General features: G+C 38.7%; 6 protein-coding genes across 6 annotated transcripts; 4 read left to right on the top strand and 2 right to left on the bottom strand.

Annotated features, from left to right (window-relative positions):
• Nucleotides 1-1,546: 1,546 nt before the first annotated feature.
• L201_003737 (uncharacterized protein) lies at nt 1,547-8,240 on the top strand (the record flags this gene model as incomplete). Its single annotated transcript, XM_066219490.1, has 9 exons — nt 1,547-2,982; nt 3,055-3,408; nt 3,466-3,739; nt 3,800-6,612; nt 6,700-6,980; nt 7,065-7,265; nt 7,332-7,631; nt 7,716-7,984; nt 8,103-8,240. 9 exons carry the CDS (start codon nt 1,547-1,549, stop codon nt 8,238-8,240), a joined length of 6,066 nt encoding a protein of 2,021 aa, XP_066075587.1.
• Nucleotides 8,241-9,033: 793 nt separating this feature from the next.
• On the top strand, nt 9,034-10,035 carry L201_003736 (uncharacterized protein; the record flags this gene model as incomplete). The annotated part of the gene is made up of 1 exon (XM_066219489.1): nt 9,034-10,035. One exon carries the CDS (start codon nt 9,034-9,036, stop codon nt 10,033-10,035), a length of 1,002 nt encoding a protein of 333 aa, XP_066075586.1.
• A 662-nt stretch (nt 10,036-10,697) lies between these two features.
• Nucleotides 10,698-11,540, top strand: L201_003735 (uncharacterized protein; the record flags this gene model as incomplete). Its single annotated transcript, XM_066219488.1, has 1 exon — nt 10,698-11,540. One exon carries the CDS (start codon nt 10,698-10,700, stop codon nt 11,538-11,540), a length of 843 nt encoding a protein of 280 aa, XP_066075585.1.
• A 184-nt stretch (nt 11,541-11,724) lies between these two features.
• L201_003734 (uncharacterized protein) lies at nt 11,725-14,139 on the bottom strand (the record flags this gene model as incomplete). Its single annotated transcript, XM_066219487.1, has 3 exons — nt 11,725-12,617; nt 12,682-14,018; nt 14,084-14,139. The coding sequence occupies 3 exons, from the start codon at nt 14,137-14,139 to the stop codon at nt 11,725-11,727; spliced, it is 2,286 nt and encodes a 761-aa protein (XP_066075584.1).
• A 353-nt stretch (nt 14,140-14,492) lies between these two features.
• Nucleotides 14,493-15,319, top strand: L201_003733 (uncharacterized protein; the record flags this gene model as incomplete). The annotated part of the gene is made up of 3 exons (XM_066219486.1): nt 14,493-14,562; nt 14,647-14,730; nt 14,823-15,319. The coding sequence occupies 3 exons, from the start codon at nt 14,493-14,495 to the stop codon at nt 15,317-15,319; spliced, it is 651 nt and encodes a 216-aa protein (XP_066075583.1).
• Nucleotides 15,320-16,861: 1,542 nt separating this feature from the next.
• Nucleotides 16,862-21,895, bottom strand: L201_003732 (uncharacterized protein; the record flags this gene model as incomplete). The annotated part of the gene is made up of 14 exons (XM_066219485.1): nt 16,862-17,848; nt 17,901-18,266; nt 18,320-18,388; nt 18,445-18,546; nt 18,602-19,132; nt 19,191-19,310; nt 19,364-19,828; nt 19,878-19,932; nt 19,991-20,071; nt 20,133-21,139; nt 21,202-21,333; nt 21,447-21,482; nt 21,549-21,596; nt 21,662-21,895. The coding sequence occupies 14 exons, from the start codon at nt 21,893-21,895 to the stop codon at nt 16,862-16,864; spliced, it is 4,233 nt and encodes a 1,410-aa protein (XP_066075582.1).
• Nucleotides 21,896-23,603: the final 1,708 nt, after the last annotated feature.

Raw genomic sequence — 23,603 nt, 5'->3', positions numbered from 1 at the left:
CAGCACGTAGTTCCTACCGTACTTTCAACTGCTATACAATATTTTAACGACTCCGCTTGAAGCACCCCTAAGTGCTAAATGCAGCATCCGTGGTGACTGGTCAATGACCAGTCTATGCCAAGAATAGCAATCATGTTGTTTAGACGTAAAACAGCACGTTGTCTTTCGCAAAAGATAGGAACGAGGGGTTTGTCTATCTCCCTTGAATAGAAAAATGCCAAAAAAATAACCCTATCCCGGGAACATTCAATCTCTGACGTCAATTCAATCGTTCCTCAAATACATCATCAAGCAATTCTAGCGATCTGACGTGCAAGATTTCTTGCTCATATCCGTGCATACTTTTCGAGCCTATTTGCTCTGTTGAAAAACTCTTCTTGTCGAAGGAATGTAGGTAACAGCTCGGTTATCTTCGTCATTATCATCGCCCTCAACTCGAATTTCCTCTTCTTAATTAGAATCTCAGGATAACATATCCTGATGCACTCGGTAAAGTTGCTTTCCTCTGTGAAAACCACTTGCATCAATACCTTAAGCATAGAAGGGGAAAAGGTTGTTTATCCGTCCTTTTCACCCGATTCCAGGAATTCCTGTTCAAAGTCAGAGCAACAACGATAAGATAAATGTCGTTGCATCTAAAGAGTGACAAAGAACATACTGTATGTACATCCGATCCAGGGATTGTAGCTCGAAATCGCCGTAAGAGGCGTTATTATATATCAACATCCTCCCTGCAATACGACTATCATACAGAGAAAGGGGTGCTCGTGAAAAGCGCGACTATCGGCCACCAACAAGTTTAATGTTGCCGTAGAAACAACCGATTTTATGCATATGAATTCATTTACTGTAGATCACATCTTTACCTGTACGTGTCTGAACAACATTTATTGTCTTCGAGGAAAGGAGGAACTACAGCTACCCGGGATTTACGGAAGGTCAAATATAAAGTCTCTTCTGCAGCTATGTACGCAACAAACATTCATCAAGCTTTATCTTATATCTCGACAGATGATCGGTCTTGATGTTGGCATACGGATTAATTCTCTTCGGCAGGAAAACGATCTCACAACGTGACCACTATGCATGCGTACAATTGTAACAGGCCTTTTAAAGGCTACAAGAACATCGAATAGTATCCTAATAATGGGTCTTACAATTCAGCGAATCTCAAAGACGGCGGGATGGATCGTCCTTGCTCTTACCATCTGCACTCTCTTTTGTAACCTACATGGTCGAGTTCAACGAAACTCGCAAGAGAGGGATATCTTCCTGACGAGGAACAAAGTATGCATGATGAGATGAAATGAAAAACGTATGATACAGATGAGCTGCCACACTCTCAGGAAGTTTAGCTTAAATGAACACCCCATTTAGATATCTTTGTTATTGCGGTCAAAAGGTGAAAGCGCGAATACAACATAAGACACGTCCACAAAATAGAGATGCGGATGGTCATATCGATAAAATAATCAGAATTCATCCTTATCTGGTGACTACGACTTTGTTATTTACATCTTTAAACAATCGCAAGATAAACAGCGCAATGGCTGAGCAAGAACAGCCTGCAGCCAATGGAGCTGACTTGACTCTGTCTCCTGCCTCGTCTGCAGCGCGGAACGAACAATTGCAGTCGTCATCAGTAGATGGGTTGGAAACACCTTCGCGAGATATCAATATTGGATTAGGCATACAGAATGGCCCACCAACACTTACAAAAGAGCTTCCTTCAGCATCATCACCTCCTATACCACCCAAAGAGCCGTTAGGTATCCAAATTCAATCCGAAGAACGGAACACAATAGCACCTCTAAGTCCTTCAGAGATTCCATTATCACCTCCACCACCACCTCCAAAACCATCAAAAGGTATTCCAGTTGGTAACGATAGTAAGGAGACTTTGCAAGATGTTGAACTCAGTAGAACAGGTACTCCGGTCAGATCTGCTAGTGTTGTATCGTCTCAGCCTGCCCCATCAGCATTGAGAAGAGATAGTGAAGGACCCGCTTCATCTTCTCGAAGAGTGTCAAACCCAGCTTCAACATCAGTCTCATCATTACATTCCATCACCTCTACACCTTCATCAAGACCACGTTCGACTAGACCTACGACTACACAAGGTAGTGAAGGAACACATTCCAGAAGAGATAGTACTATGACATTATCAATGAGTCAAACTATGACGTTACCACCTAACACACCTGGATTACATCAACTATCAACAGTATTAATTATGCCGCCATTGCAGTTATTAGTGGATTCAAAAGAAGCTAAAAAATCAGCATCATTTAGAGCAGCTTCACAAAAAGCATTAGATTTATGTCAATCCAGTAGTGGTGGTGGTGGTGGATCTTCTTCTTCAGCATATTTACATCCTAGAGAGATATTTGAACCGTTAAGATTAGCTATATCGAACCCTCAAACAACAAGTGTACCTATATTAATCACCTCATTAGATTTGTTATCAAAGTTGATTTCACATTCTTTCTTTTCTGAACCAAATGGACCACCAAAAGGTTTATCACCTTTACCAGATTTGATTACACACACAATAACATTATCATATTCTGAAAATTCACCACCACAAGTCGCATTACAAGTTGTAAAAGCTTTAATGGCCATAGTATTATCAACTGATAAAGGAATGTTAGTTCATCAATCTTCTTTATTGAAAGCTGTAAGAACTGTATATAATGTTTTCTTATTATCAAATGATGCTGCGAATCAAGTTGTCGCTCAAGGTGGTTTAACTCAAATGGTTCATCATGTTTTTGGTAGAGTGATAAGACCAGAAATCAAACCTTCTTCAGCAGCTTTATCATCAGGAAGAAGAAGTACAATAGGTGAAAATGAAGCTAGAAGATTAGGTTTATTAGATAATAGAAGAGAAAGTGGAGTAGAATCTGAATCACAACCTCCTACTCCGGCTCCAGGTCAGGAACCTAGTCAGAGTAACGGAAACACCGAAGAGAAATTAACTCTGTTAGTCCACTGCTTACCTTAACACTATATTCACACGATGAAACGTTGAACTGACTCGGCGATGTATTATAGCGAATCATTCGCAGAACCAAATCCTAACGATTCCATACCTACCGCACCGGCTGTCATAGCTTCAGATGCCGAACCTTCCTCTTCCACCCCATCTTCTCCACCTAAATTACCTCAACATACAGTGTCTATACCCGTACCAAACGGGGATGCTCTTGATACACCTGAACCGACATCTGTAACACCATCTATACCAATGCAAGATGGTCCAAGTGGTGCTGGAGGATTAGATGAACAGGAAGGTACTTTAGATGCTATGGGTCGACCTATACCGACAGAAGAGCTTTTCGTAAAAGATGCTTTCTTGGTCTTCAGAGCTTTGTGTAAATTGACTATGAAGCCTTTGGTGTCCGAAAGGTGAGCTATTTTTACGGCGGAATCGAGATTCTTTACTTATCTAACGATTCGATGCAGCGAGAAAGACCTCCGTTCACATGCCATGCGGTCTAAACTCCTATCCTTGCACCTCGTCCTCACCGTGCTCAAATCTCACGCCGATCTGTTCACCAATCCCCTTGTTTGTATCCCCTCCAACACATCTCTCGAAATGACACCTTTCTTACAGGCCACCAAACAATACCTATGTCTGAGTTTGTCAAGAAATGCCGTCAGTTCAGTCAACCAAGTATTCGAGCTTAGTGTAGAGATTTTCTGGTGTATGCTCAAGCATATGAGAGCGCAGATGAAGGTGAGTTTGATTTCTTGTGATTCTTCATTAGCAATACTGACTTGTCTCATAACCGAGTAGAAAGAAATCGAGGTATTGCTCAACGAGATCTTTATTCCTATACTCGAAATGCGACATTCCACCATTCGACAGAAATCTATCATTTTAGGTGTTTTCATTAGATTATGTCAAGATCCTCAAGCTTTGGTGGAAATATATATCAATTATGATTGTGATCGAGCGGCTTTGGAAAACATCTATGAGAAACTAATGAACATTGTTTCGAAGATTGGTCAAACGCATTTTGCTCCGCCAAGTAAAGAAGAACTAGGTCAAGGAGGATCATCGAAACAAGCCTCTGGCTCAAATGGTCCAGCCATACCTCCATCTCTAAGCACATCAGCGCTTGCAGGGGATCAAGGACATAACGCACCTCATTATGCCGGACTATCGCCTGAGATTAAACTTCGTCGACAATCGCTAGAATGTCTCGTGGCCGCTTTGAAATCCCTTGTCGCATGGTCAACCTCAAATACCTCAGCAAAAGCACCTCAAGAGGATCAACCAAGACCAAGTGAAGATGGATTAGGAAGACATCATGCATCAGATTCAATGTCAGGATCAACTGCTCAGCTAGCTGCTCCCACACCAACATGGCCTGCCGATTCATCAGCAAGAAGTCCAGTACCTGGAGCATCTTCTAACGGTTTCAATACACCTGATATCGCAGAAGACGATGTAGGCAGATTCGAATCTGCTAAACAGCGTAAAAATACTCTGCAGGATGGTATCAAGAAATTCAACTTCAAGCCTAAACGAGGTATAGCGTCTCTGGTGGAGCACGGATTTATTCGATCAAATTCACCACAGGACATAGCGAGATTCTTACATTCCAACGACGGTCTCAGTAAAGCTATGATTGGTGAATATTTAGGTGAAGGTGATGAAGATCATATTGCAATCATGCATGCCTTTGTGGATATGTTAGATTTCTCCAAGACAAACTTTACCGACGCTCTTAGAATGTACCTTCAATCATTTAGACTACCGGGAGAAGCTCAAAAAATCGATCGATTCATGTTAAAGTTCGCTGAACGATATATACACGGTAATCCAGATACATTCTTTGCTAATGCTGATGCTGCGTATATTCATGCTTTCGCCATCATCATGTTGAACACCGATGCTCATAATCCAAATCTAAAAACCAAAAGAATGACAAAGGCTGAATTTGTCAAAAACAATAGAGGTATCAATGATGGAAAAGATTTACCTCAAGAATATTTAGAAGCTACATATGATGAGATACAAAATAATGAAATCAAAATGAAAGATGAAATTGAGGTTCCACAAACGACCAGTACAGGTGGAGGATTATCTAGTGTAGGAAGAGATTTACAAAAAGAAGCATATGTCGCCCAATCAGAAAATATGGCTAGTAAGACAGAATCGATATTAAAAGCAATGGTAAAACAACAACGAAGAGGTTTGTTCAAACCTACAGATCAACAATTCCATACTGCATCAAGATTAGAACATGTTCAATTCATGTTCCAAGTTGCTTGGATGCCATTTTTAGCTGGTATAAGTGCTCCTTTACAAGAGACCGATGATTTAGATGTCGTTAATCTATGCTTAGATGGTTTAAAAGCTGCAATCAAAATCGTTTGTCTATTTGATATGGAATTAGAAAGAAATGCCTTTGTGACCACTTTAGCAAAATTCACTTTCTTAAATAATTTAGGTGAAATGAAACCTAAGAATGTTGAAGCTATTAAAACGTTATTGGATGTAGCTGTATCAGATGGAAACAATTTGAAAGCTTCATGGAAAGATGTCTTAGTATGCGTTAGTCAATTGGAAAGAATGCAATTGATCTCAAGTGGAATGGATGTACCGGATCTCAACAGGACCTCGAGCTCATCAGATAAGAGAAAATCAACCACGATAACGAGAAAAAGAGGACCAGCAGATGAAGTTGCAGAAGAATCAAGATCATCTCAAGTTACTGTTGCTGCTGATATGGTATTTTCAACTTCCAAGAATTTATCGGGATCTGCCATCGTCGATTTTGTACAGGCTTTGAGTGAAGTTTCATGGGAAGAAATACAGTCTTCCGGATCATCTGCTAGACCTCGAATGTTCAGTTTACAAAAATTAGTTGAAATATCATATTACAACATGGGCAGAATTCGATTAGAATGGTCAAATATATGGTTAATTTTAGGTGAACATTTCAATCAAGTTTGTTGTCATAATAATCCAAATGTCAGTTTTTTCGCATTAGATGCGTTAAGACAATTAGCAATGAATTTCTTAGAAAAAGAAGAATTAACACATTTCAAATTTCAAAAAGATTTTTTAAGACCATTTGAATATACTATAATAAATAATAAAAATAGTGATGCAAGAGAAATGGTTTTACAATGCTTACAACAAATGATTCAATCAAAAGTTAAAAATTTAAGATCAGGTTGGAGAACAATGTTTGGTGTATTTTCAGCGTCATCAAAAGTTTTAACTGAAAGAGTAGCAAATTATGCCTTTGAATTAGTTCAATTAGTTTACAAAGATCATTTCAGTCTAGTTGTCAAATTTGGTAGTTTCTCAGATTTAACTAAATGTATAACGGATTTTTGCAAAGTTTCAAAATTCCAAAAAATTTCTTTACAAGCTATTGAAATGATTAGAGGTTTAGTTAAAAAAATGTTACAATGTCCTGAATGTTTATTACCTCCTCAAATTCAACAACAACAATTCCAAGAAGACCCATTGGAACAAAATAATAAACCAATAAATCCTTCAGATGATCCAATGTTAAAATATTGGTTACCTGTTTTACATAGTTTCTATGAAATTATCATGACTGGTGAAGATTTAGAAGTCAGAAGACTGTAAGTGTAGTTCTTGGATCATACTTTACTTCGTTTCGTGCGGATATTCCTATTTGAGCTAATTTATCAATGACTGATCTCTTACAGTGCTCTTGATTGTTTATTCGATACATTGAAAACACATGGTTCAGGTTTCTCAGTGGAGTTCTGGAATACAGTTTGTCAACAAGTTTTATTCCCTATTTTCGCTATCTTGAAAGCAAAATCAGATATCCGATTTAAATCTGCTGAAGATATGAGTGTTTGGTTATCGACTACCTTAATTTCAGCTTTGAGAGATGTGATCGATCTTTACACTGTGTATTTCGAAGTACTGCAGAGATATTTAGATGGTTTATTGGATATCTTAGTGGCTTGTATCTGTCAAGGTAAGCTAGTCCCCAGGTTGATATATCAAATGGGCCAACGGCGGTATTCGTGAGGATGACACTGATGAGTAATTCTTGCTGTAGAAAACGATACACTCGCACGTATAGGTACATCATGTTTCCAACAGCTCCTCGAAAGTAACGTCAAAAAGCTTTCACCTGAAAAATGGATGTCAATTGTTTCTGCTTTTGTTCAGCTGTTCAAAACTACTACAGCTTTCCAATTATTTGATCCTGTTTTACACGCTGAAGTTGAACCTAGCGGTACAATGGACGATGCTGATGGTAAGTGTTAATAATGAAATCTTTCGTAATTAGATGTCCCCCGCTCATTGACATGTTTGACCATAGCCCCATTCCAGAAATTCGTTGCTCCTGCACCATTAGAACCAGCTTCAGAGGGTCCACCAAAAGCACTTGAATCTATAACTTATGGTGAACAACGTCGAATATTCAAACAAATCATCGTGAAATGTGTATTGCAATTACTTCTAATTGAAACTACACATGAATTATTACAAAATGATGAAGTATATAATACGATACCTGCAGAACATTTATTAAGATTCATGGGTGTTTTAGATGATTCTTGGAAATTTGCAAGAAAATTTAATGCTAATAAAGATCTGAGAATGAAACTTTGGAAAGTTGGTAAGTTTATTCATCTTTTATAATTCTTTTCTTCATTATTTTCTCAGTCGTAGGGAGATATATAGACTAATGGAAATGATGTAGGATTTATGAAACAATTACCAAATTTACTTAAACAAGAATCTTCATCAGCAGCAACATTGATTAATGTTTTATTAAGAATGTATAGTGATCCAAGAGATGCACATAGAGCAACTAGGAACGGTGTTTTAGAAAGATTAGTTCCTTTAGCAACTGAAGTCATCAAAGATTTTATTGCTCTCGATCCTGAAACTCAACCTAGAAATATTACAGCTTGGTCACCTGTCGTAACTGATATACTCAAAGGTTGTCATGGTTTCGAGAATGATGCTGTAAGTGAAGATTTTCCTAGAACACGTCTTGTACCTTCTTCCAGCATCTTATACTTGTTGAATCTGGAAGGTGATATCGACTTGCTTAAATCAAAGCTAATCCAAAATTTATACATAGTTCGAGAATCATATACCAACATTCTACCCATTAGTCACAGATATTCTAACAAAAGAAGTTTCACAAGAAATGAGATTATCAGTTAGAGATTATCTGAAGAAAGTTGGCCAAGTCAAAGGTTTTAATGGTCCTGCTTAAACGCAATTCAAGCATAAATTCCTACAACGTCAAGTATATAAAGAAAGAATCCACATAACGACAAAATCAATTATGACAAAAATGTATATTTTAGCAAAAAATTTTCTTCTCTTCATCCCATTTTCTTCTTCTCTAGTAATCAAAAATCTCACAAATAGATGGTCATACATAAAAAGGGTTTCTTGTTCTATTTACTCATTTCAACTTTACGGTAATTGATTATGCAGTATACACATATCTTTCGGGAAAATTATACACTTCGGAATTTACCGAATAAAGCTTATCAGGCATGTATCATATAATCAATTTAAGAAGTACGTGTGAAGTACATCGATAACATCGCCACTATCTGTCCGGCTTTCGAACGATTTGAGATAATCCGATATTCAAACTGAGCTAGAATACCTGGCGGAAATCGGTTTAACTACGGCGCCGGTAACTTCACTTATGGGAACTAATCAGAAAGGCGGATACTGGGAAGTCATCCCCGAGCAAATGTAACTTCTGTTTCGGACGTTCAGATGGATATTGTACATTTACCTTGTTTCCTTTGTTCAGTCTCCAATAATCATTGGATAACAACTAGGTATGTGGCATCGCCTCACAGGAGGAGGGCTTGGCGTCTTTGACCTGACCATGTAAACTGAGTACAAACATACGATATACATATATATATATGAGTATGTATATATGGGCACACGATTTGGCGAGAGTAGAAAACCACCTTGAGCTCTATATTGATTCTGCTCTTTATTGTCCTTTAAAGAACCTGATCCTTTGTGTTACATCTACCATGGAAGATCAAGCTCAAATTTTCAATGTGAATATGCCTGAAGCCGAATTCGGTTTTGATGGTGATTATAACTATGAAGATACAAACTTGTATTGGGACCCTGCCATCAATACTACACACGAGGAAGCTTTCCAAGCAGACTTGGGTATTCTGTCTGCTGAAGACTTCGCTCTACTGGACTACGGCAACACTGATCAGGAAACTGCCCAGCTTTCCCAATGCCTTTATGCTGAAGAAGCTGACACAAACTCGTCACCGTATCAAGGATATAGTGCATTGGGTCAACATTTAGAGATTGCTGAGCGTTATGAAAAAGAGAGAAATGACAATAATCATACTGAAGATCCCCTCAATGATGAACAATCTATAGTTCCTTCTTCTTCTTCTTCTCGTTCCACAGCTATATCGCGACTTAATACAACTTTAAGAGGTAACGTTAGTATACTTGGAGCAACAAGAATTGCTTTACAAAAATCAAAAGCATATAAAATCTTTCAAGGAAATTCAAGAACTTGCGGTATTTTATATAGAAAAAATGAATCACCTAATACTCATAATGAATTTTCATTTGTAAAATCAAGTGAATTATCATGGACCGAAATTAAAAAAGAAATTACATCAGATGGTAAAAGATTAAAATTAAATGAAAATGATGATGATTATTTGGGAAATTGGGAATGTGAATTAAAAGTAACTTTACCTGAAAATTATAATATAGATTCAAATACTACTGAAATAACATATTGTAGTTTCAAATATCATAAAAATTCTGATAATAAAAAAACAGATTTATCTAGAACGTTACACGAAAATTTCCTCAATCAAAATGGAATTGATAGTTCAACAAGTGAAAGATTAATTTTACCTTATAAAGAAGATGGTTGGTCAAGTATAACTAAATGTAGAATTGTTGTTCCTCCTCATCCTAAGAATTTAACCGCAGATTTCATTTTGAGACTCAAACACAAGCTCGCTAGTGAGGTTTTAGATCATGAAGCATAATCTCTAAATGCATATTTGGTATTGATACAATCCGACAGCGCTTGTTGAGATGTTTCTATCTGTTGCCACTCTGTACAATCAAAGGTCTTCCTTATGAGACTGTTCAAAATCATAGGGTTGAGATGATTATGCAAACTGTTGATTCGTCGTAGATATGCAGCACGCATATGTCATGATTCTCTTTTGGCCACTTCATACCCGTGCGAGCACATATGTTATCCCATTGGGGTAGGAATCAGCCAAGCATAAACTGATTCCTGCTCACAGCGATTTGAACTCAGCTCTACGTCTGTCGGAGTGCCAATTTCGGATGAAAGCCAAGAAGCCGAGATTTATTGTGTTCCAATCTCCGCCTTCTCACGCTGAGCTTTATTGTTGTATTTTAAAGTACAATTTCGATCAAACGTGTTCCAAGCATTTCTCTTATAATCGAAGTTTTTTCCATACTCCGCCAATTCCGCTGTGCACAGTCTTTTATCGCTTTAAGGAGGGGTGAAGATACTCATAGGACGACGAGGTCAAACTAGTGGCATACGAACCCTACAGTATATAAAGACATATATTTTTCAACGCAATCAGCATATTGTAGTGTTTCCAACGCTTCTAACATACGTCTTTGCTCAGCGTTCTTGCTCAATCATATAATTTAGCTCAAATTCGAGATGAGTGATCAATCCTTCATGAATAGGTCTATTGAACAAAGATATGAAGATATCTCTTCCTCCTCCCCTTTATCATATCCCTCTATCATCGCTGAAGAGCCACTTACGATCGACCCTTCAATTATTACTCTTAATCCATCCTCTAGTGATCATACATATAAAAGGGGGTTAAATTACATAAATGATACACAGACAAATGCAAAAAGACGAAAAGAAGAGAGTGTATACATTAGTCCATATCCTCCATCGGAAAGGGATCATGTAGAAGGTCAAGTACAATCTTACAATCACGATAACAATACAGGCACACATGATATCACAGTTTTAGGGGCAACCAGAAAATCATTTTTCGAATCTGGCGCTGGTAATTTTTTCAAACGTGGACTTGACTTATCGGGCACATTGACCCGAGTTGGATATACGAACCTTTTTGTGCACGAGAGAGAAGGTATACATACTTGGGAGGAAATCAAGAGTAAATTCGAATCCAATAAAAGAGTTAAATTGGTGTATGAAGACTATTTGACTAGTTGGTCATGTAAAATTGAAGTTGAACTCTCTAATGAAAATACCAAATATCTAGATCACAATGCTGAATTGAGATATTCAAAATTCCACATGAAAGACTATATTGAGACCACGTTACCAAAAAGTATATATTCAGAAGTTATCAGACAAAATGGAATTAACCTTTCTACAGGTTCTCAAAAACTTTCCTTTCCAAAAAGGGAAGATCGTACATACAAGGCTGAAATTCCATGTACTGTTGAGGTATTTGGTGAAGCTCAAAATGCTAGTCTGATTGCTGAAGCTACTGTCAAGCCATCATTCGAGATTGCGTAGAAGGTAATCCCATTATTGGCTCTAGTCCATTCATATTTTGTGAAACGCTTGTCTACCTGACTTCAGCCTGGGCATTCTCCCGAATTGACCACAGACGATACCGCAAATGCACATGCATATGATTGACTACTTCGATATACTAGTACAACAATTGTTTATAGCCATATCCATGTTAAACTCTGTATCAGGCCAAGACAGGACTACCTTGTCCTTCAAATGATTGTGTTTTATTGACGTTCAAAATTCTATCACTTAAACCTTTTCTTTTATATTTCGGTAAAGATTCAGCATAAATTCTTTTCTCTTCTAATTTGACTTTTTGATCAGAGTTCAATTTTGTTTTATATTGAATTGATACGGCCAAATTTTCATTAATTTGATTTCCGATGTCATTTAATTCTAATTCTAAAATTTCAATATCTTTAATCAGTTTTAATAATGATCCATTTATCGATTCTTCCGTAGAAAAAGATTCATTCTGGCTTTGTTCATTTTGTTGATATGATAATGATGAGGTGTATATTAAACGTTCTTGTTCTAACCTATTTTTAACATCATTTAATTCTTTAAATATTATTTTCGAGAATTTTATTCCTCTTCTGGATTGATTTCTTGTCCATCTAACTGTTCTCCAAACCGCTTTGAACCAATTTCCTTCAATTCTTAATTCAGGTCCTCGAATGATCTCCTTTTTGGTTAAAGATCCTTCTTTCAATGCATATATGAATCTGGCTTGTTCTATATGAGCAGCACGTAAAGCTGTTCTTAATATATGTATAGAAACGTCCTTATATGTTGTATCGTTGGATGAAACTTTGATCTTTGATAACCATGTTCGTGAAAGCATTGCTAAGATCGATGAAACTACAGCTCCTTCCCCATCCACTCCATGTTGATTCGTTGTTGAGCTCGGCTGAGCGGAATCAATATTGCTAAGGATAAATGTGTGTAGTGAAGATGAAGAAGAGAGAGTGGATGGGGAGAGGATATCGTACGGAGCTGGGATAGGTGGAAGGTAATCGCTGTATCCTCGGGGTTGTTCAGTTTGTGAGGACTCAGCAAGAAGAGAGGGGGCTTCTACATAAGGATATTTGTCAGGTAAGTTGCACGCTTGAATGTAACGATCGTTAAGATAGCTTACCTGTCTTTTCATGATCTTCTATAGACCTTCTTTGACCGAACCAACCTCTTTCAGCTCTTTCTTTCTGTTCAGCAGCAATTAATCTAGACAAAGTTGGGATATCTTCCTCTTCTTCTGATTGATTCTGCTGTATTTCGTTGAGACTTGTAGACGGTAATCTATCTAAATCGCCCGGGAAAAGATTTTCGAATGAAGCAATCATTTGATACAATTTACCTTTTCTACCAAAATAATCTATGACTGATAACTTGATTGAAGGTTTTAACTCTAATATCTCTTTCTCTCTTTCTGGTGAATTTGCTTTAAATACCAAATTGTTAAGATCGATTGAATAACCATTTAACAAGATGACTTCAGTTAATTCATCAAACGATTTCAAAGTTTCAGGGGTGGTTGTCAATGAACAAATTAATCTTGAGATGTTTAGTAGATTTTCTGCTGTAGTTGAATTTGGTTTTACATCTTTTGATTGCATTGATTTAATTAATCTTTTTACAATTTCTGAGACTTCTAAGATTTCTGACTCATACGTATTGTTCTTTTTGTTATTACTACCGCCAGACATTTCTAAACGATATGAATGAATTTTTAACCATTTCGAACAACTTCTTAACCCATATCCATACATAGTCCTTAATTGTCTAAAATTCAGTTTATCTTCATATCTAACTAAAATTTCTCTTATTATCGATTCACATCCTTGTTTATCACCTACTAAAGCTAATTTTGATAATCCATTTATAAATATCTTTGGATCAATTTTATCTGATTCACTAGTAGACATTATATCAAATGCAATAGTCCTTAATCTTTTTTCCCATTTATTACCTAAATTATAATTATGTTTTAATCTACTTCTTTGGATTTTTAAACTACTTTCGTTGTTATTTGTTGTTGAACTGCTAATTTTGTATTCAGGTAAAGATGACAACTCTTCTACATGCTTTCGATTTGGAATGACATATTGAAATACCTTTTGTAAGAATGCAATAGGTAGCGTTTTTCTATATGCAGGTGATAATGCAATGTATTTTTGCCATATTTTCGCAGACCCAATTTCACTTCTATAACTTGATGGTTGTGAGACTAGTTTTTGTAGATCTTGATAGATATCAATTTCGCGCTGACTTGACAAAAGAGGTTGAGGTGTAGATGAGGTTAATGGTGGTTTGGATGAATCAAAAAATCCTTGTTGATTTGTTTTAGGTATAGACTGCGAGAGAGATTCAGGAAGATCCAGCCGAGGCGGTAATTCTGAAATCAACGATGAGGTTTTTTCTTGACCAGCAGGTTCTGAAGAAGTAGAAGCTTGTCTAGACTGGAGTATCAAGGCAGCTCTACTCAAAGCTGTTCGTCAGTCACAGCTAGTTTTTAAGAGACTGCTTATAAGAGGGAAACGCACCTAGAAGACCCCTTTGGCATACAAGCCAATTTTTGCAATTGACGTGTTGCTCTCATTTTTGCTCTTGTTTCTGAACACCAAGTAAGTTGGTTCTTCCAAGATCCTTGTCGAAGACCTCTACTTCAGCAAAGGAGATAAGATATTTAACAAGTAGAAGAGATAAAGATGAATAGTCAGTTACTTTTAATCTCTTCGGCCTAAAATGTCAAAAACGCGGAATTCCAGTTTTGAAGGTGAAACTTATATACTACACTCACTTTAAAAGTTGATTTATTTACATTTTATCATGTCCACCTTTTAGTACAGTTAGAATTGTGAATTATTATCAAAATTTATGTTAAATTGATACATAAATCGATTACTTCATAAGAGTCAGACTGTAAAACACCGTAGTAACAGATTAGCCAAAATGGGAAACAGGAGAATAACTAAAAAAGCTATAAAAGGGAAAGAAAACCTACATCCTAGTTCTCGAAAAGGTATGTCAGCTTCTCATAAATTTTGAGCGTATTAATGGGGTAGGAAGGATAGAATGATGAGCTGACTTCATCTGGTATACATAGCTGCTCAATTAACTCGAGTCAATTTGCGTGTGGATAAATTGAAAGGACAAGCTAAAGCGAGAAAAGATTATTCTGATGCCAAACGTGAGTGGACATTATCTTCATCATCCCCAGCTAGAAATCAATCATCGATATTTTGGAGATTACAGCTAAACCAGATTGTATATGTCTTATAGTTCAGAGACCGTTATTCTTCTTACATTCATTATCATCACCACATCCATTAAGTATAGAATCATTAAAAGCATTAATATCTGAAGTTTATTTAGCTAGATTTGATCAGAGGATAGAAGAATTGATATCTGAAAGAAGACCAGGTAGACCTAAACCTAAAGAATTATTAGAATTAGAAGAAATTAAAAAAAGAGAAACAAAAGAATTTGAAACTGGAATGGAAGTACCTGATTTAACACATTCACCAACATGTAGATTATTATATTCATGGTTAAATTCAGATACATCAATGAATTTATCACATATTGATTTATTAAGGTATATTAGAATTTCATCAATTCCAGAATATAAAATTATAATAACTAAAAAAGGTAAAGGTGAAGAAATGGGTATGAACGTTCCTTTATTAGATGAAGATATAAATGGTAAAGGTGATGATTGGACTGAATTGATAAAAGAGAAAGAAAGAGAAAAGAAAGATATGGAAGTTGAAAGTTGAGATAAGATTCCTAAAAGGATATTCGATTTCGACTTTTCATTTTCTATATTCCAATTTACCTACATTGTAAACTTAACACAACGATCCATATAGTCTGTTGCCTTCTTCTGTATGTAAAACCAATTCATGATGGCGATTACAATCTGCTTGATATGATAGAACGAAAGCATGTACATTGCCCGATCGACTCTGTACGGAACCTAGTTCAACGTTTACTTGGTTTGCCTGAGATATACACAGATGAACAAGATGATGGGATAACAAACATATTTCGACATCTTGAGTAACGTTCAACGTTGTCAGAAAAAGTAACGATGTCCACTCCGCAGACATTTGCTATAATATCAAGTTTTATACCCTGCCACTGCCAAAACATGCATTTACTTACAAGCAACAACAATATACTATAGCCTTCATCTACAGTATCTATGCACAGAAACGCCGATAACCATCTTTCAGTATAGTCCTGGTCCATCAATCCAAAAATAATAATCTTTAACCGCAAACTCTATTCCCTATTACCTCAATGAATTCCTCATTCAGCTCTAAGATGTTTACCATGACAACATGTAGTCTCGAGTCTATATCTAACTAGTTTTTCTTAACTTCATACACACCAGGTTTACCTTCCACAGGTGTGTGTTCACATTGACATCTTTCTTGTTCAGGTACACCTGCTAAAGCCTGTGTTGGACAAAGGCAATTCAGTAAGTCTACTTTATGATTCCGTCCTATACCTTCGTTGAGGATTAGGATGATTTCAAAGATATACATACGGTTTCGATATGACCACCTACAGGATAAAACACACCCACAATAAGTACGACACTAATCGGCGATTTAATCGAAATACTCACCACAACCCCACCAAGTAGGTTTACCATCATTGGGACAATCGACTCTTTTACACATAATATTTGATTTTCTTGTAAGACTGTGATGTTTGGTTTGGAATGCTTGTAGAAGGATGCTAAGCAGATGTATATTTGCAAGAATATGACAAAGTTGATCGATCATAGAGATAACATTCAATTAATATTCAGTCGACGGTAACAAAATCTGTTCCGCCCGGCAAATGAATGACATATCCTGGAGATGACCGTCGGGAGTCGAAGGTGAATTCCTTGTATAAGATATCAGGGTATATTTACAACTCCAGAACTATACCATGTCTCATCGAGAACCATATTACTCGTGAACAAACATTCGATATTCGTATGCATACTCTGATGTATTATAGTCATGACTTTGGGATATAACATAGGTCGGTCGGTCTACTCGCTTTCTCTCCCTTTTATAGGTCTTCGAATTTCGGTTGTTCAATACAGGAGGGTATATAAAACATATATCTGATGATAACAGAGATGATAGGTCGATAGAACGAGAAGAGATAGAAGTGATATTCATCTTGTTGACGAAATAAAATGTAAAGTCGAGGAGGAAGGAAAGGGGCTAGGACAGTTGGAAGTTACATCGAAAACACCATCCCGCCTTATTCAAGTCCTCTGAAGAACCTAATACCGACCCTACTGATGTGACCTCTTACCACCCACCTGTATACTGAGTCGCGGTAACCCGTGATGGTGTAGATCCGTTTCTATTTGAAATACCATTGCTACCAGCATTTCTATTCAAGCTTCTACCTCTTCGAACAGCTTCATCGAAAGGGTCCATATGCGGCGTAGGCGAGGATGAATTGATATTTTCATTGTTATGATATAGATTACCGGTGAGTTGACCAGTCACGATGTGAGTTGGAGGGTCACTTTGATTTTCGACCGGAATCGAGGTGGATCGTGACATAGGTATTATTTGCGAAGATAGATGGTCATTGTTGATCAATTGTTGGGGGCCATGCATTGGTTGATATTGACGATGGGTTGGAGAGATGACACCAGTGAGGCTGCTGACTGGAATGCCTGGTGAATAATCTGTAAACCCGTTCTTGATTGAGGGTAACGATCGTACTGATTCAACAGGACTGAACGGGATTGGAACAGGCACCGTCCTTGTTTCTGTCGCATTCGAAGATGGTCTTGGGTAATTGTTAAGGCTAGGCCAAGTTGGTTGGTTTGTATGATTGGGTATGTCATGACTAAACTCGTTTTGTGCAGGTGGAATGACCGGATCATGACCACCACTTTGGACTGGCAACAAGGTTACCTCCTCTTGTCTTACAGTCTTTGGAGAAGTTGCACCTTTAGGTAGAGTGATTTTGTTTTCATCACAATATTCCTTCAGATCCTTAGGATCGTACACCGGTTTGAGCATCCCATCTTCATTGGTGAAAGCGATAGGTTTGAGCTTACTTCTGGACGATAGTTCATCGGGAAGTTCAAATGACGATGATACTGACAAAGCTTCGGATTCTTCTTTGGCGGTAGGAATCGGTACCGGAGGGGGTACGGTTTCGTTTTGAGTCGCTTTGAATGTTGGAGGTGGTGCGGAAGCAGGATTGTATTGACCAAATGGTGGCATAGGAACAGACCCGGGAGGTAGATAGCCGATTCCCCAAGCGGCACACAACATCTACGATAGGAAGAAGTCAGCAGCCTCTCTGTAAGACTAGCGTAATACTTACTGGTATATGCATGTGAGGAGGCAATGTAGGAAGCGGCAAAGGGTTCACAGGTGAGCCAGGTGACAAAGGTGAAGTAGCTGAATTTGGATTGACGGGTATTGTTTGTGGATGCATGATCTGCGAGGCAGGGAGCGGACCAGCGGATGGTATGTATTGTTGAGAGTATTGTGCTTGACCGAATATGCCTACAGGGAAGGGGGTCATATGTGGGTATCCTGCAAATGGAACAGGATGAAATGGAGGAGCGAAAATGGGTTCTGAAGGTAAAGAAGAGGGAGGAGGTATTGAAGCTGAGGGTGGGCTGTATTGAGAGACCATAGATGGACTGATTGCTCTTCCGATATCGTCCACGTACATCTCTTTTGTCTAAATTGCGCAAGTCAGCACATGATTTTTGGTGGGAAGTAGTGAATACTCACATGTACATCGGTAGGCAGAACTTTTCGAATTTCAACTTTGATAGCCGACCCAAATGAAACATTGTTATTCTGGTAGTGGACAGCGAATTAGCTATGCGATTCTGTCACTTATACATCCTGCTTACCTCGTTAATGATAGCTCTTTGAGCAGACTCTTTATCTTGATACAGGATTCTTGCAGTAGCGTAAGTTGACGTAGTCACTAACGGGTTATACTCGATCGTCGACTGGATTCGATGTCAGCATGCCCAACATTTTAAGATTGTACGGTAAAACACTTACGATTCTACCATATCTTTCAAATCGTTTCAAGAGAGTAGCACCGGTCTCAGCATGTTTGACGAGTTTCCCAACGAAAATTGCTCGATCATCGACGTATTTAGGTTGACCAGACGAGGTGTCTTCAACTAGAGGTCGACCTTTATAGGTATGAATGATCATTCTTCGTAAGTGTGGATGATTGGGACTATACCCGTTGATAGCTGAGCCGTATAAGCCCGAGCTTTGGGCAAGCGGAGTAACGGGCGAAGGGGGTAGTTCATTTTGTGGATTTTCAGTTGACATTGGATTCCTAGGTTGGGACTCAGGGTGATTGACTGGGTCATCCGAGTTGGTAGGCTCAACATGTTGCGAGAGGAAGTTGTGGTGGCGGGATTTAGATGGTCTTCCTTCTGTTTCGTTCTTAAAGCGAGTCATTGGTGAGACCGGTTCTTCGGTGAGAATGGAAGTTGCTGCACCTGGGCTTCCAGCGGGGTTATACCCGTCGCCTTCATCCGCCCATCGTACGAAGAAGCCGGGTATACCTTGCAACTCCTGTATGTGAGATGAATCAGCAACGCTGGACTGTGCTCAACGATTCTGGTCAACTCACGCTCATCATGTGCCTAGCCTCGTTCACACCCCCAACAGTCACTAGCCAACCTTGTCCTTTCATTGTTGGAGGGCAGATATCGCAGACCTCTGCAAAATACTGGCACAGTTGGGGGATTATCTATACCATATGGTCAGCATGACTAGCCAACACGATCACAAATTATCTCTCACGTGTTTCTCGGGAACCCTTCTTCTAAGATCTATCTGTCCTATTTGTTGCAAATCTTTTCCTGTTTCCTGTCTGAGCTGATTGGCCATATAATTGAAGTCCAGATTTTCAGGTCGAATTTTGACTCTCCAAAATAGCTTTTGCCCATCTCTAGATAGACTAGGTACAGCATCAATCGATATTTGAGATGGCAACATTGCTTTGTGATGGCCGTCAAGCTGATCCCGTCGAGGTGATTCAGATTGGATGCTAACATCGTCTCGGGGGAAGGGGTTGGGTGAAGCCGACCGAGCTCGAGCGTCTACTCTCTTACCGGTGAGACGAATCAGGACCGTTCGACTTGAGCTTTTTGAAGAGGATGGCTTGATTGTTAATTCAAAAGGAGCACCGCCGGGGTGTGTTGTTGATCTAGCAGCACATATTGTGCGTCTCGGGTCGGCGTATACCTCTTTCACAGCTTGCGGTTCCTGAACACAAGCTATTAGCATGGTAGCTAGCATTTTCTTGAACACTTACTTGAAAAACAACGAAAGCTTTCTCGCAGAAATTGCCATTCGCTTCGTGATGCCAACTATGATGTTCGATCAGCTCAACCGCTTGATAATGCATTTGTGAAGCGTTCGACTTACACTGATTGAATTGTACCATACTTGGAGAAATGATCGTGCATCATTTGTTTCAACGTATCGATTTTGATCGGGAAGGGTAATCTGCAAGGAATAATTAGCCTCGATCATATGCAGCTGCACTTCGGCAATTGTTTGAACTCACCCTACAAGCAGTCTGCGAGAAGCATATAAAGGACTAAACATAGGGTGAGGAGCTCGCTTCCACCAATGGGTCTTCTTCGACTCCCATGACCGCTTAACGTTATTCCTTTTTCTGAATCTTCGAGGACCTGTAGGTACATCTTTTTGAGATCCGCTAGGGGGAGTTGACGGTAACTGATTTCCCTCCGCGGCGACAGTAAGTATAGGAGGAGGTTTTTGAGCTTTGGGTCTGGCGAAAGCAGGATCGATTACCTCGCTCTCTGCTTGTACAGAAGGATTTGAACTATGTTCAGTTAATGCTGGAGTTGCATTTTGATGACCGTCGTCTGAATATTCAATAGTGGCTGCTGGGGCAGGTTCAACCACACTTTCGACTCTTGACATGTGATCTTCATCTTCAGCTGTGGTAGCTAAGACTTCGGAAGGGGCGTGAGATGTAAGTGGTGTTGGCTGGTGGACAGGTGGGACAGGTGCAATTGATTTTGCCCATTTTGTAAGTCGATCATCTTGGTTCCATTCAACTTGTGAGGGAGTACCAATATCACTCCATAAAGCTTCCGGATTCTGTCTATTCGGTTGGGTTTCAGTAGTAGGTTGAGACTCCTTGGTAGATTCTGGAACTTCCGGTACGACAGGAGCATCTTCAAACTTGCCTTCTGGTTCAAGCGAAGCTGGTTTGCCCCATTGTTTGGCATGCGGTACAGGTACCCTGTTGGGGTCTCGCGAAGGGTCTTGATAATGAAGAGAATTTGTTGGAGGAGCGGTGTAAGTAGGGACCTGTGATTGAACATTTTCCGCATCAGGAATGTGGAAACGATTATAGGAATTGTAGGGGGCGTGGTCAATCGTATCGTTTGGTCGAAGTAATTTTGCAAAGTCTCGGGGAAGGTGGATTGCGTGTTGTCGAACACGCTCGACATGGCTCATGGGAGGAGGAGCAGCATTTTTAGAATGATAATTCTCGGAATGGTGGCTAGTATGAAGTGGATTAGACGACATTCTTTGATCCTGTTGATTTGGATCGATTAGCATATGAGTGAACCATATAAGGTCGGTGGTTTCAAACTCACCCCATTTACGTGGAATGGCTGGGATGGAGGAGAGCCATTGGTAGCGTGACCAGAGATCCAACCACCATCATCTGGGATATTGATGGAGCTCGATTGATCATTGTTGTATGATACAGATGTATTAGAAGGCATCTAAAGGTGAATATGGATTAGTATGAGGAACGGTAGTATACAGATATGCATATGGAAAAGGAAAGGAAAAAGGGAAAAAAGGATGAGTTTGGTTGACTAGAAGTATCACTTACACTATTGTTCTTGATATGGCCTAAGGTAAGGTGCGGCTAGATAGGAAGGGCTGTGTTAGCTTTTAATCAGAGACACGATGCTGACGTTGGATGAGAACTTACGGTATTACCGATGATGGGTGTAGTGATAGGCATATCCCTCCAGTTGACCTATTTGATGTTCATATTGTCAGCTTATGACCCTTAGTTGTATCATGAAGAAAAAGCTGACTTACCTTTTCATCACTATCGGTAGCTTCATTCCACCCATCTTCTTGATCTTCTTCCTCTTTCTTGTTTGCGGGTATTTCTTGACCAGGATGAGGAGGAAGATTGTAATGTGTATCGATCTTTTCAGGTTTTACTGCTCTAATGCCAGCATTAGAAGAATAAGAATATCCAGTTGATCGGTTCAGAGTTTTGGGATGGGGGTTATTCCCATTATAAGTCGAATGGGTGTTGGTAGACATCTCAAAGGTTGCTTATCCCTGTTCTTTCTATGTTGTATATGTAGAATGAGGGAATATGGATAATTTAAGCTATGAAGTAGAGGTAAGAAAGGTGTATGTATATGAGCACCTTTTAATGATCATGAAGAAGAAAAGGAAAGAAGGAAAGAAGGAAAGAAAGAAGAGAAAGTAAAATTAGTAGAAGATTGATGGGGTTTGAAAGACGAAAATTGGGTTGAGTGGGGTTGACTAATCTGCATATAGTACTAAGTCAATTAAGTTGATCAGTTATTTCCATATGAGTTATTTTACCTGTCCTGATTTTTACGTTGTAAACTTATACGTATACCTCCTTTGATCCTTTATAAAATCACATCCATCAAATCTAAACAGATCGATTATGAGAGAATACACAGATAGCGATCAGTGCACAAATGATATTCAAGTCTAAGATAGTAGTCGTAGATAGGAGAATTGATGGATTATATTGATTAAAGGAGGGTATGTTTTCGTAAGATGTTGGTTGGTGCGAAACTTTATTTCCTCCTTACCTGTTGTAATAAGACGAAAGGGTTGAGTAAAAGATGTTCGCGTTATTACAGAACGACCAAATGGGACCAAATACAAGGACCATTGGATGGCTGGAAAGTTCAAGCACTGGCTATAGATGCTATACATCTCACTCTCATGTAGATTGAACGATAAGTTCCTTGACATATTCTTGATCTTACAACCCATAGAGCGGATGATTTCAATGATGTATAGTGATGGTTCCTTGTTTATACATACCTCTTGTGAACCTTCTCCAACGTAAACATCCCGAAAGGACTCTTGATAAAGGGGTGGTCTAACTCGCAGTTCAACCTCAAAGCACTAATAGCAAACAGCAATGTCATGTCATGCATGTCACCTCTGGAACGACAGTGTGGGACGACAGCGCATATGACCGAGTCCATCTCTATACTATTCCTAGATGGCAGCATTGTTGGTTAGATGTAAAAAGGGAAGTATTTCGTGTAATCCTTGTATTGTTGAGCTTTACTGAGCGGAATCGGCGTGTCTGGATATCTTGAAAGTTCAGAATGTCATGTAGTAATTATTGAGCTGTAGATGCACCGGATGGATAAGATAAGCTGATACTGTCTTAAGATCGAATCAAGTCTAGCGTGTAGGATTAAAAACGTGCTGTAAAAAAACGTATCGTTTGATGTTAAATAACAAAAAACACGAATACAACAACCATCAAAGCGTTTCAGCTGATAATGAATGTTGTTACTTGATTTCTAATTTAACGGTGTTGTCCGCTAACATCGAAGAAAGCTCGGCTCTGCTTGGGCCGGCTTGTACCTGAAAGCAAAGAACAGGAACTTGCCTAATTCAGCAAATGATCGACAGATTCCTGCTTTTTATGTTATCAGTCTTACATCTTAATTGATTTGGATTTTAATTATCACCTCACCAAACTACTGATTAGCATGAGATTCAGCATAATCTCAGTAGCGAATATGATCACCGTGTATCCTAGCTACCTGTCACAGCCTTCATATAGTGAGGAGTAGTGACAGTCCAAACTGTAAATCTTCGCTCGATGACAAAGACAAAACAGGTCCTATCCTGAAGAAGAAAGGAAGAGTTAAAAAGGATTTCGTCCCGAGATTACGATAAGAATTGTTAAACGGGATATGAAAAAGAATACGACGTTATGTTATTCTATATAGTTACCCGTCAG

This window comes from Kwoniella dendrophila, chromosome 4 (assembly GCF_036810415.1).
Source record: "Kwoniella dendrophila CBS 6074 chromosome 4, complete sequence".
NCBI classification, from domain to species: domain Eukaryota; kingdom Fungi; phylum Basidiomycota; class Tremellomycetes; order Tremellales; family Cryptococcaceae; genus Kwoniella; species Kwoniella dendrophila.
Note: the sequence above shows the minus strand (reverse complement) of the source record. Positions and strands in the feature narration are given on the sequence as shown.